General features: G+C 38.7%; 1 protein-coding gene across 1 annotated transcript; it reads left to right on the forward strand.

The window, feature by feature from the left end:
- The first annotated feature begins 807 nt into the window (after window positions 1–807).
- On the forward strand, window positions 808–3,426 carry B3GALT1 (UDP-Gal:betaGlcNAc beta 1,3-galactosyltransferase, polypeptide 1). The gene is made up of 2 exons (XM_009325408.1): window positions 808–840; window positions 1,425–3,426. Exon 2 carries the CDS (start codon window positions 1,654–1,656, stop codon window positions 2,632–2,634), a length of 981 nt encoding a protein of 326 aa, XP_009323683.1. The 5' UTR covers window positions 808–840; window positions 1,425–1,653; the 3' UTR covers window positions 2,635–3,426.
- Window positions 3,427–13,815: the final 10,389 nt, after the last annotated feature.

Raw genomic sequence — 13,815 nt, forward strand, 5'->3', positions numbered from 1 at the left:
GGAGCCTGTCTGCACAAACCCTAAGCAACAGATCACCTGGCAGGGGACCCTGCCACGGGGTCACATCCAGGGCCACACTCTCATCTGCTTTTGAAGAAAGGAAAAAGAGACTGTACATATCCAACGTGGGGGAGGCACAGGCTCCTTAAAAAACATTTTGATGTAAACCAAGCAACGTGTCAAAGAGGTGTGGAAACAGAAAGGACCTTTCTAAGACAAGGCTTCTATCTTTTTATCTGAATCCATATATGTTTCATTCTATCCAAAGTAAATATTAAATATTTCAGACTCTTGTGTAAAGCTCATCTGTTGCATGCCTCTACTATCCTTTAGCTCTGAAGCAATGACAAAACCCAGGAATGTGGAGTCTACAGGCACTCTCCAGCTACTGGTGTGCCTTGGAGGAGTCAGCACTGATCCAGCAGGCTTAATCTAGCTTGTCTCATTTCCATGAAATTATGATAAACAGAACTGGTTCCGAGGAAACATGCTAAGAGCAAAGGAAGCTTCAGGGCTAGCACATTCCCTGGATCCAGGGAAGCCTCAAAGCTCCCCGGTGCCAAAGGCAGGACTGGCACAGCAGCGGGGAAGGGCTGCCAGTGCAAGAACCCCGGCCGGGTAGGCAAATGCTCTTCGCTCGTGGCATGCCGGCCAGCAAAGTGACACTGTTAATAGCGTGCCATCGTGGTTTATCTTATGCGGTATACAAATGATGTTTGCTCATGAAAAGTAAAGACTGGTTTGTGGGGAGAGGAGAAGGAAGCCAACAAGAATAACTGAACTGTGTTAATTTATTTCTAGACTTTTATGGAGCCTACTCGGGCGCTGATCTTTACATGGGTAAGACAGCATATGTATCTCTCTTTCTCTTCTGTACCTTTACTGATCGGCCCCATTCTGTCTGATTTCTACCAAAGCATGCTTTTGTTAGCTGGGCAGACATTAAAAACATTCAGACCAAATGGGATCTGTAGGTATTCACGTGCATGGTTGCCACCGATGCTATTAATTCTAAGATGAAATACATTTTCATTCTTTAAATAATTTTAAAATGTTCCATGGCATATTTTGGAAGATTGTCCAGAAAAAAATGCTAGGAAGCAAGAAAATGCTAGAAACCAGAAAATTATTTTCATATACCTTTAAAATTACCTGAATAGCCAACATGCTATGCATGCTCAACTTTTTTTATGTATTATCATCTATGAGAAATTATCAATCATAACAGCATTACTTCAGTTATACTGCTATATTCTAGTATACGATCTTGCATTATGGTACCTCATGAGGGAAAAAAAAAAAAAGATATCCAAGAAATGCATTAAGACACTTAGCTTATTAACAGCCAGTCATATTTAAGCTCATTTTTCTTGCCTTAGGCTTTTATGATCTAGCAATAGAAAATTTTTCTTCATATTTTTCAGAAATAACAGAAAATTCCAAGAAATGGAAGTCGCTGCTAGTAAAAGAAGAAAAGCTGAGTATCATCAGGGTTAATAGCTCCTATTTGAGATCCATGAATGATTACAGAGTTACTTTTCTATATCGAACTTTCAAGTTTCATTAATAATATGCTGCCTCTCTGGGACATAGGTGTGCTCATGGTACGAAGGCTATTTATTCATCATACAGAATAGAAGAGCTAGAGGAACAATGGCTTCAAAGGTCTCATGCTTATATGTTTTGACAGTAGTTTGTTGGGCAAGCGCTCTTTGGTACTTAAGTATAACTCGCCCTACTTCTTCCTACACTGGCCACAGACAGCTCAGTAGCATATCAATAGCCAGAAAAAATGTTTCCTTTGGCAACATAAGAACTCGACCTATAAATCCACATTCCTTTGACTTTCTTATCAACGAACCCAACAAATGTGAGAAGAGTGTCCCTTTCTTGGTCATTCTTATCAGCACAACTCACAAAGAGTTTGATGCAAGGCAAGCCATTCGAGAAACGTGGGGAGACGAAAACAACTTTAAAGGAATTAAAATCGCCACGCTATTTCTTCTCGGAAAAAACGCAGATCCTGTGTTAAATCAAATGGTAGAGCAAGAAAGCCAAATTTTTCATGACATTATTGTGGAGGATTTTATCGACTCTTATCATAACCTCACTCTGAAAACGTTGATGGGGATGAGGTGGGTAGCAACGTTTTGTTCAAAAGCAAAGTACGTTATGAAGACAGACAGTGATATTTTTGTAAACATGGATAATCTTATTTATAAGCTGCTCAAACCTAACACCAAGCCAAGGAGAAGGTACTTCACAGGTTACGTTATAAACGGAGGACCAATAAGAGATGTTCGCAGTAAGTGGTACATGCCAAGAGATTTGTATCCTGACAGCAATTATCCACCCTTCTGTTCAGGCACCGGCTACATATTTTCAGCTGACGTAGCAGAACTGATTTACAAAACCTCCCTTCATACCAGACTTCTTCATCTTGAAGATGTGTATGTTGGACTCTGTCTTCGGAAGCTGGGCATTCACCCCTTCCAAAACAGTGGCTTCAATCACTGGAAAATGGCTTACAGCTTGTGCAGGTACCGCAGGGTGATCACAGTGCACCAGATAACACCGGAAGAAATGCACAGAATTTGGAATGACATGTCCAGCAAGAAACATCTTAGATGTTAAGATTTTTACAGATGTAAATACCTTTTTTTTTTTAAATTTTGTTTAGCGTGGTTATTTTTTGACAAAGCGATCTGCTGATTTACAGGTTAAACTGTGGGATATTAACTGAGAGGACTTTTAATGACTGATTTTTCATTCTCATTTTGACTACTGGTTTACAGACTTCAGGCTCTTTTCATAAGGACATTACACCAACTGAAAGCATCGAGTCAAACCTCAGATTTTTTTATATTATCCTCTATCACACATATCAGCTCCTGCATCTGTGTGTAAAAGGACAGTAATAAACTATCATGAGCTGCTTAACAGTTTATGCCCCGGCCTCTGAGATAAGACTCAGACCCTAAGAAATGAAGAACTACAAATATACTTTTATTCCTTTTTTGACACCCTACAACCATCTTTATTTAGAGCTTTGTTAATAAATTGAACGGTACACATTTGCACTGACCTTATACACCTATCTTGACATGTATATTTTATAGTACAATGTGTGCAATTCCCAAACAGCTTACTGATGGTATAATAGCAGAATTTAGACAGGTAAGAACATCAAAGTCTCATAGGCCTTAGAAACAAACCCATACACTGAAGTATATTTTTATTGACCAAATGGTATTCCTTTAAATTATTTCAGAAGATATGCCATTTCTTTCCACTGCCTAAAGTAGCCCCTAAAAGATCTAATACAATTTTAAAATGAAGTAGAATCTGTAGGTGAAATAAGACAGGAGATGTATGAAAAACTATCTTAAAAATACATGATAAAAGTATGAATATCTTTTAAGTTCAAAGCAATGTTTCTCAATGTTTCTCAACTTAAGCAGTGCAATGTTTCTCATTACTATCAGTAGACCTCTTCATTAAGAATCTTGCATAGCAATATATAATTATATTGAATGATAAAAGTGTCAATAAGCAGCGTATTTCTTCAACATCAGTCAGTGCACTATTTACCTAAAATAAAGTAACACAAAAGCAGCTTTTTAAGGGTAAGCTCTCTTTTTGCTACAGCACATATACGAATGAGATTCTACCAGATTTTTAATAGTGTAGAAAAGTAGAATTTTGTCAAATAAAAGAATGGAATCAATTTTCTGTTGATTGGGCAGAGTAACAGTTATGTACAACTTTCACTGCAAAATAGAGGGCTTTTAAGAATGACCTATTAAAGAAAAACAAATTCTACAAATTCTGTTACAAATCTGCAGCTCCCAGGTTACTCATCACAGAGCCAATACTCACTGAGGTCCCACTCAAGAGATCCCCAAAACATGTGACAGAAATCAAATACACAAGATTTCATTCAAGTTTAATAATGTGTTTTGAATATGAATGTTAATGAAGTGTCATGAAAATTATTTCCTGGAAAATTCTTCGATAAATTCAAGCCATTTCTATTCAGCACCACCTTCTAACAAAGCTAAAATATGACATTGCTCAGCTAATAACTTGGAATGAAGAATTCATAGACAAGTTAAAGATACAAAACTCACCAAATATATTATTAGCTGCAGATTACTCATACCATCCACAGCACACACGAAAGTCTCATTCATTTCAGCTAGCGTTATGTGTAATGTATGAAAAACTGTTAAGTCTGTATGTTATTCAGGATGTCTATAAAGTTGTCAGAAATTAACTGAATAAGAATTTAAAGGAAAACTCTGACCTGATTTTGCCATAGGTGTACATAGCACTTTGCAATGGTAACAGAGGAATGAAGATGCTACCCCAAAAGGTTTGCAGTTTCGTGACAAATTGTTAGTCTTATTCACAGATGCAGCACCATCATTGTGAAAGGAACTACTTGTAAATAAGGTAAAGCGTACCTGGCCTTCAAGCCACAAGCAGTAGTAGGTGTCCCAAACAAATCTACTTCAGATCTAAAGGTAAAGCTACGCAACAGATAGCCCAGGAGTTACTGCTAATCAACAGGAGCTTGTGCATCCTTCATAAATGAAAATCAGTAATTTTATATAAAAATACTGAATCTCTTGCAGCATAATTAAGATTTATCCTTCCCTAGTTGACCTAGTCCTTATGAAAGTTGCTCTTGCTTCCTGTCAAACTCAGAACTCTAGCTAAAAAAGGTTCAACTAATTGCATAGATGAATATATAACACATGCACACACTGATTGGGTGAAGTTCAGCTTTCCTTACCCAAGCCCCAGAATATGCGGTTTAGGAAGGGAAACAAGGGTGGAATTCATCCCCAGCCCTTGGGTAAATCAGACAGATGGATGCTGTCCTACCGGGAACACACTGTAATAATTTCAACCTACAGGCTGCAATCACTTCTGCTATCCCTCTGCACCGTGCAGTAACTTGGGGTTTCTGAATCCACAACCGAATGGATTTGGTGGCCTTACTTCTCCCGCTGACACTTCTGTGGCCTTTGGTTAGTAACCAAGAGGACAGCAGGGCTCCCAATCCAGATACCTCAGGGCTCGAGTAGCATGGTAGCCTTGAATTTCTCCTCGTACAAGTAGACTGCATTGACGACTGGAAGGTACACCTTGAAAATAGTATCTGAAAAAAATTATTTCCTGCCATTTATAAATAGATAGATCTTCAACAGAAATGTAAATGTTCATCTTGGAACTGATGTACATATTTCTAAGGCATTTTCTTCTGTATTCAGCTGTATATATATGTAGAGTCTGCTTGCTATGTAGCATTCTGTTATGCATGGAGCTGAGTTAGGCATTATATTTGTCCAGTGTTTCAGGAGCCTTAAGCATGTGTGCCCTAACTTTTGAATGTACAAGTTTTTTTTTTTCTTTTATTGTCAAGTGAATTTAAAAGAACACAACAAAACCCTAATTTTCTATTAATTTTCTGATACTAGACTTCACTAGCTTGTTACACTTACATAACAGATGTATTATTTTCTCTTTGCTCAGAAATTGCAGTATTGCAACCTGAAGCAAGAAAGGGAGTGATACATCTGCTCATAGGGACAGCTTGCTGTCCCTTCCACCCAGTAGCATTTGTGCCACGTGGGGTACTGTTAAGAAACAAGCGTTCGCATTGGGCTTCCTTTAATCAAAAGAAATATTTGTTACTTAAAGGTCATTTTGTTTCACTAGGCATGGGACAAATGACAACTTGGTTAAGACATGCTGGCTTCTAGTCACTTCAAAAGTGTGACTATAATCACATTTTTATTCCAACACATACATGAACAAAGCACATTGCGCAAAGAAGCTGGGGGGAAATGCCTCTCTTTAGGAGGAGTTTTTTCACAAAAGCTTTTTTTTTTGCTAAAACTGTGAGAGTATTTAAACAGAAGTTTCAAGGTTAATTTTCCATCTTTCCTAATAATAATAACAACTATCAGTTTTTATTCTCTATTGGGAATTTTTTTGTCTTTATAATGTAGATGGCAATGGCAATTTGTAAATGAAGAGTGTGATTAACTAGAAAAATCTTGTCAACAGTAACCGAACTTTAGGTGTATCATTATATATGACTGGCTGTACTTATGTATTTATTTGTCTAAATTGTATATATTGCTTTATCTATATAGTGTCTGTAGGAGTGCATTCTTTTAGATTAAAGTATTATTTACAGTTTTGTGGGATTGCCAGCAAAGCTGCTAATCAAGATACTATTTTTTTGTATCAATGTCAAATAATAAAAAAAATTTAAGAACAAAGTCAAACGAAAAATTGAAGGTGTCCTGTACAGTTTTCTTCTTCACTTCTTTCTAAAGATGTAAATGGTATTATCTGAAGACACAGTACCAGTGAATAGGCTCATTTGTCATAAGAAAGAATATTGTGCTGTAAAAGCAGATTTTAAAAAAATAATTGGAAAAATAAACACAACAAAAATATTACTTTTATTCATTATTTGTGCAACAACTTCTTCAAGCTGATGTCCACACTAATCAGGTGTACCTCTTCCTTTGACTCCAAAGACTTAATCTTAAAACAGCTATGGCAACATTTGGCAAATTAGCAGATGGGTTCATCATCTGCTTTGCCGTCCCCAGCTAACGAGACCGAAGTTTGGCAGTTCTAAGGCAGCAAAGCCTTTTGACTCCCTTGGCCCTGCAACATGATTCTTCCGCTACCTCCATGGTACCTTAATGCATATGCTTGCAGCCATCAAAAGCTACACGCAGGAGAAAGAGAAAGCACAAATGTCCCAAACCCCACATCTCATAAAACCACAATAAACTCACTTTGAAGTCGCTGCGTGACCGCCAGGAGGGTGCCCATACAGAGGGAAGCGGTCCTTCCCTGGCCTCTCAGAGCCACACGCTGACAAAGCCTTTTGCTTCCCCAGGCCCCCCAAAAGCAGCAGGAAATAAGTGAAGAATCACAACCTGCATACACCCAGATTATCCAGTTACTCTCATGTAGCATTCGTCTCCCAGTACAAATATTTTAAGATGCTGTTTTGTCCAGCAGGAAGGCTTGGGTGACCTTAGCCTTCACATCAAAATAAAACACACAAAACAAAATAACATAAAAGCAGGACAGGGACAGAGACCCTTTTCTTGTAAGAACTAGTCAGAATAATTACGCTCTCTCCATTCTCCCCTTTGCAGTTTCCTATGTAGAATGAAATATCTAACCTCTTTGACTACTGGCTTCAGAGCTCAATAACGCAAGCTCATTCATGAAATTGGTGGGAAAACAACACACACCCTTGAGAAGAAACGTAGCTTTTGCAAACCAAAGTGTATTTTCTTTGGGTCACCTGTTTCAGAAGCAGCTGAAGCCTGCTAGAGAGTCCTCAGGCATCCCGGGAGTGTCTGCAGCAACCTTACAAATCATAATGAGATGCTTTAAAACAACTAAGAATTTCACATGCAGTAAAAAACCCTCCAATCACGTTCATTTTTTCTCATTTTCACCATAGCAGCCTGAGTCTAATTGCAACACTTACATAGTGTTTAATTAATATACAGCTTGGAGATATATAGATATTAGAACTAGTAGGGTGGATTTCATGTAGCTTGATTATCTTAATTACAAGCATTCTATTTTCTCATTTACTTAATTGATTGTCATAGATTTCCAGAGAAATTTGCACTGCCCTAAGTGAAAACAATATGTAAAAAAGCCTTTTTAAAACTGCTGAAGCTGGCCTATTCAAGCAGCAACATGCCAGAAAAGGAGATCTGTATGACATGAAACATTGTACTGAATAATATCTCCTTACTTTTCTCTTGTTAAAAATAGGAATTTATTAAATGGAATAAGAGGAGTAATCTGGGAGAAAAATTAATATGCCTTATTGATTCAACTGTACCTGTAATAGAGTTGTCTCAAGTATGTCCTCTGATGACATGCCTAACGCAGGAAAAACAGATCCATTTTTCTGCCAGGTCTGCGCATTAGCTGACTTTACATTATAGCTCTGCCTCACCTGAAAGAGCTAAGGAGAGCAAGAGGCGATTTATTTGTCATGCAAGATTTATCCTTGAGCATTTATTCTGCAAAGGCAGTGAGTGTTACATATCAAGCTGCGCAGAATTATGTGCAATGGTTTTGTAATGCAGACAGCCTTTTTTTGAGGGAAGCAAATACCCCGAACTTGAGGTGTGCTAGGTAACACCTACGATATCTGCTGCTAAGTCAAGAGCATCAAGAATAATTCCAATCCCTACGTCCCTTTTTCCTTTAGGAGTTCCTTTCTCTGGCCTGTTTTGTAGCATAACCTCTTTCGTCAAAGAGAAAGCAGACCTCTTGGGCACCTTAGTATAAGCAGTAAAAGCAAGGGGGAAGCAGAGAGCTCCCTACAGTACCATTAGGGAAGTGCTAGTAGGCCCAGAGTACAAAATTATTTAGCATGACATCCATCCTCTTTTGGCAATAAAGATAGCAGCCATGTAAGTGAGTTAAGCCATAACCAGCGCCTGGACTCATCCATCTTGATACACCAGCCATTGGGCTCTAAGTGCATCACGCTCAGATCATGCATTGATTCTTGCTTAGCGTAAGACATTCATAGGAACATCTTAAAAGAAAAGCAGTGCCAAAGAGTAACAAGAGCAGAAAGGGATAAAACATTTTGAAACATTCTAAAACTTTTGATTACTTATTTAACTTCATTAAAATCCCTCCTCAAAAAGAATCTTCTATTGTGATAAGTTTCAACAGTTACCCATTATCTATCAGATCTTATCCTCATACATATGAGGGACAATGAAGTAAAACGTTGGTCTCCATTATCTGCCATACCACAGACTGCATTTGGATTGAGCTGTGTGAGGCAAATCAGATTTGATTCAAGTCACAAGCCCCATCAGTTTCAATGGGATATATGCCTGTTTACAAAGGGCTACATTTCATTCTCTGTGTCCAACTTGGGTCTTACTCCCAGTCACAGTGAAATCAACTGGTATATCATCAAGGTTTCTGGGGAAGAACACTGTATTCCAGGGCAGTACTTCACTCACCAGAAACTACAACTCTTATCAAATGCAAGCAGGAAGATAAAGCAAGTAGCAATCTCTCCAATTTCTCATTAAGCTTACTCCTTATGAAGGCAAAGTAGAACATGAGACCTACGGGTTATGTAACCTGCGCAATGAAAGCAGGCATATAACGCGAACTCTTGACAGAAGAGGGCTCTGTGCTGAGTTATTTATCACCTGGCTCTCTGCCAGTTCACAAATGTGTTATATTCTGCTCATAAAAAGTCCGTTTGGCAGCACTAACAAATACATGCCACTGGCAAGAGGAAGAGACCCCCACACAGAGCCATACCTACTTCTTGCAATTGCTCCTTTTTCATTCACTACACAGCTTTTATGTTTGCAGTCATGTCATTGGAGAAAAAAGGGTGGTACAATGATGCCTTTCCTAAACCTCATTCATCTGGAAGAATCCCAAAAATCTAATTTAGGATAATTTTCTTCCCCCTTGATAATGAGACAAGTATAGATGGTCTTTTCAAGTTGGCATCAGGACTTACTGGTATCCCGGCAGCTCCTCGCCTCCATTCATCAGAGCAGTCACTACACTGAAAGCTTTTGGTGTGGACCCCTTCTGGCTCTAGTCTCTTACCTTAAAACAACGCTAAACCTCCTCCCTTTTCCCCATGCTCAGACAGCTCTTCATTTAGTGTAGTTCCAGCACCCAAAGAGCTCCCCCTCCACACTCACGTGCCCTCACCATCACCACCACAGCTGCCCCATCTCACAGAGCAGACTCCAGCCATCAGTAGGTCCTTCAGCTGTGGCTTAGCCCTCAACACATTGCTCTTCCCTATCTCTCCTCCTTCCGCCAGCAAGCCCTGGAAAGCTGTCACCTGCCTGCTTTCCTACTATTCTTTCTTCTCCTTGCAGGACTGTTTACTTCTCTCCATTATTAGTTTCTAACAAAACTGAGACTTGCACATGGTTTGCCAGTCCCAACTTAAACCCTCTACCGTAAGGCAGGACAGACACCTTGACTTTCCACTACATCCTTCTCCTCCCTTTCTTTTTCCCACTTCAGCTTTTTGCTTGATTTACAAAAATCTCTTTAGCCTCACTCCATTCTTCTGCACTTTTAATCTGTTTCAATCTGGTAATGTTTCCCTGTTTTTTCCATCATTCCTAATGCGCTTCTACAGAGCACAGCATCCTCCCACATCTAATGTATCCTCCAAACCAGCCACAAAAATAAGAACACAGAGTTTTATGAAGAGATGGTCCCTACCTGAAGGGTTTTACAGTCCTACACTGTCCAATGCCTGGCAAAATGAATTCACTGAGTTTTGGAGGACAAATAGCCCTTGAAATAGTTCCTTCAAGAACCTTTTATTTGGTATTGCCTGGTCTAGTTTTAGGTGCATGGAAACAAGAAGTCCATCATCTTTCATCTTACCCTCTGCCTGCAGAGATCATTGCACAGCCTAACAGATCTTGCTATCACACACTATTTTTTTTCCTTATTCCTTTTACCTTTCCTCACATAACCTTGAATAGCTCATCAGAATTCAAAACAGCATTTTTTCACATTTCATTTTAACTTCCATTTAATGAAGTATACCTTATTCCATAATTTCAATGTTTTAATCTATCTGCTTCTGTTCCCTATGTTGCCTCCACTTTCCTCGTATCTTTCTAAAAGACATCCGGCACCGAATCTATTACAAGTGCATTTGCATGAAGGCTGAGCACAGCAGTACTTTTCTCTGTCCCTGTTTTTGAGGTATCAATGACCGCGTTATTGGATTAGTTTCACCAGACAGGACAGCTTGTCTTATATTATCACATTTAAAGCAGAAAATTAACTTTTGCTAGCATCTGGAACAGACAGCAAGTCTAGAGGGCTAGAGCAGCTATCGATGTGGCAGGTGTCAACATACTCATGCTATTTTTAGAAGTACCTAGTTAATGAACTTTCTTTAAATAGAACACCATTTCCCCTCACAAAGGCCACGAAAAGGTCCAGATCATTCCGGATAAAGTCATCGAGGAGCACTGAGGCTTTGTATTATGTTTGCCATCACTCTGGAACCACTTATTTAGCTTCCAGTTTTATCAAGTTTTAGTTGCAGGATAGTTTATGAAACGAAGTATTGCTGCCTCTGGGGAGTGGTATCTGGTACAGATGAGGCTGACTTGGTACTTCCCGAGCACCATTTTATTCTAGCCAATTACAGCGTATCTGTACTTTGAATTACAAACTCAGCTGATGCGAAGGTTGATGATAGGCTGCTTTAATTGGTCATTAAAAGCCAGTATTATTTACTGCCTTGTTACTTGGATTCAGCATTTCTACACATGGGGATAAAACTAATGGGCTAGAATAAAGAATATATACAGCATGTAATTAAAATTACATTTTTTAATAGAGGAACATACATGCACACAATGCAAGTGCTGGCATATACTTAGAAGTACAGGTTATGGAAGTATACATTTTAATTTGTATTATACAGCAATTTAGCTGTTACTTCAAACAGATGGGTGAGTCGTGCAACATTTTTCAACTGATTTAATTCCTTGTAAAAGTATTGGCTTGTGTTAATTAGGTGCAATAAATTACACAATGGTTCACAGATTCCTTTAAAAGGGTTTTTGAACATGTAGTATCTGCAGGAAAACAAACAAAATTATTGGCTATTTGTTTTATCAATACAGAAACAAGATCAAAAAACTCCACCATTCACACAAGACAAAAATGCGCCTAACGACAGATATTGCTGTATATTTGCACCTCAGAGATAAGTAAATGTCAGGAATAACATGTAGACAATATATCCATCCATATGCTTAGAAGAATGATCAGACTAAGTAAATGTAAACTGATTACCCTCACTCTCCAAAAAAAACCCCACTAGTTAAGTGTGCAGTTGAGGTAGCTAGTGTGGAATTACTACTGTTGCCCTTGTTTAGGGCAAAGTCATTTGCTAAAACATGAGTCACGTGGAAGACAGTCCACAGGTTAATCTGAACATGTATTACCCTATGAAATATCTAGATCTCTATTCACTTTAAGGTTTAAGCTCCAGATGTTGCTTCTTGTCTTGAACTCCAGGGACATCCTGTAACAAAAACCTTCATGCCCAAGAAGTACCAACTCTATGAAAATAAACTACAAACAAAACCAATGCATCCAATAATAAGTCTAAGTAGACAAGTAGAAAAATGTCTCACCCACTAAGTACCACAGAGGAGTACACCCCAATTAGATAACTGAAGTCTGTAGGACAAGAACAGTTATTAAACTCGCTGGCTGCAATATTGGGAAAGCAGAGATTAGCAAGGAAAGTCCTTTCTGACTGATGAGGCTGGCAGGTCCTTCCCACCTCTAAGAGAAAGGGCTGCCCTCATAGCATGGCTACTAAAGAACACAAAATGTATCCCAATCCATTGAGATCCTACATCCTGAAGATTCACATCAGCCCCAGGTTTTGGTGCTTTCTAGCATAACCAGGCAGAAACCTTCCCGGACCCTTGGTTAGACCTTGACACAAAGCTTCCACTGGGGAACAGTGCATTTTACCTTGGAGAATAAATCATAGTGCCGCCAAACATTACATTTTAGAATTTCTAGGCTGTAAGGAGAATGAACTCTTAAGCAGATAAAGTTGTCTCATTTGTGATAGATCATCTATTTCCTGGACATTTTAGATGATTAAATGCTTTAAGGTTTTTTTATGGTTTTGAAATTGCTGTGCTGGAAATGTCATTGAAAACAAGCTTGCACTTTTATCTTCTGCTAAACCCAAGAGAAATACCACTTCAGAGGAGTATATTACATTTCATTTGAATGCTGGGACAGCCACATCAGTAAGCTAGCTAAAAACCATATGGATTGTCAGTATTAATACTACCACCTGCCCATGTTTTCCCTTTCCAGCTCTGATCATCAATCATAGTTCAGCCTCTTCTTTTCCATGCCCTTCATTTCAAAAGTAACTAACAGTTCGGGGGTTTTGTTTGTTTGTTTTGTAATGTATCACAATTTCAGTAGGGCTGCATTTTGTTTAAGGAGAAATGCAAAGATTTTAAAAGAAAAACAGAAAAAATTGCACCTGGGAAGTTGTACTTGCATGTGCACACTGGCTGGCAACATGCACGTGAAATACAAAAATGAAATGAGAAACATTTTTTGTTCCTTGACATGTGTTGTGAGGATGGGTGACAGCTCATGAGGAGAGATTAGAGCAAACAGGACTGTCCTTTCCCAGGTTTTACTTTTACAAATCATGCTATTGTTTGAGAGAAAAAAAAACTGGTTTAGTCAAAGATTCGGGGTTGGACTAAATGACCTTTAAAGGTCCCTTCCAACCCAAACCGTTCTATGATTCTATAAAAGGAAGCGAAAACAACATCACCACCCATAGGTGTAGAAACTCTGCACAGGAGAAGGAACAAGGGAGCCTTACATATAACGACGGGACACAAAAAACTTGGGAGCTGCAAAAATTTTAGTGGAACTGATACACCACAGGTGACAAAAGTATTGTATCTTTGAAGCCTATGGCAGATAATAACAAAGCTTTAGAAAAACATACATGTTCTGAAATTTCATATACACCACTGTCTCTGATCTGCAACTTTATTCTCCGTTTGCTGTAATGCCAAGCCACGTATTTGCTTTAAGCAGTAATTCACAATGGGTGAGGCACCATCATTTGTGGGATTTGGAGCTGCCTGGAACACATCAGGCAATTGGCAACAGATTTATCTTAACAGTTCTTAAAGTACATATTTTAATCGT

The sequence above is a fragment of the Pygoscelis adeliae genome, unplaced genomic scaffold, assembly GCF_000699105.1.
Source record: "Pygoscelis adeliae isolate BGI_AS28 unplaced genomic scaffold, ASM69910v1 Scaffold106, whole genome shotgun sequence".
In the NCBI taxonomy this organism is placed as follows: Eukaryota; Metazoa; Chordata; class Aves; order Sphenisciformes; family Spheniscidae; genus Pygoscelis; species Pygoscelis adeliae.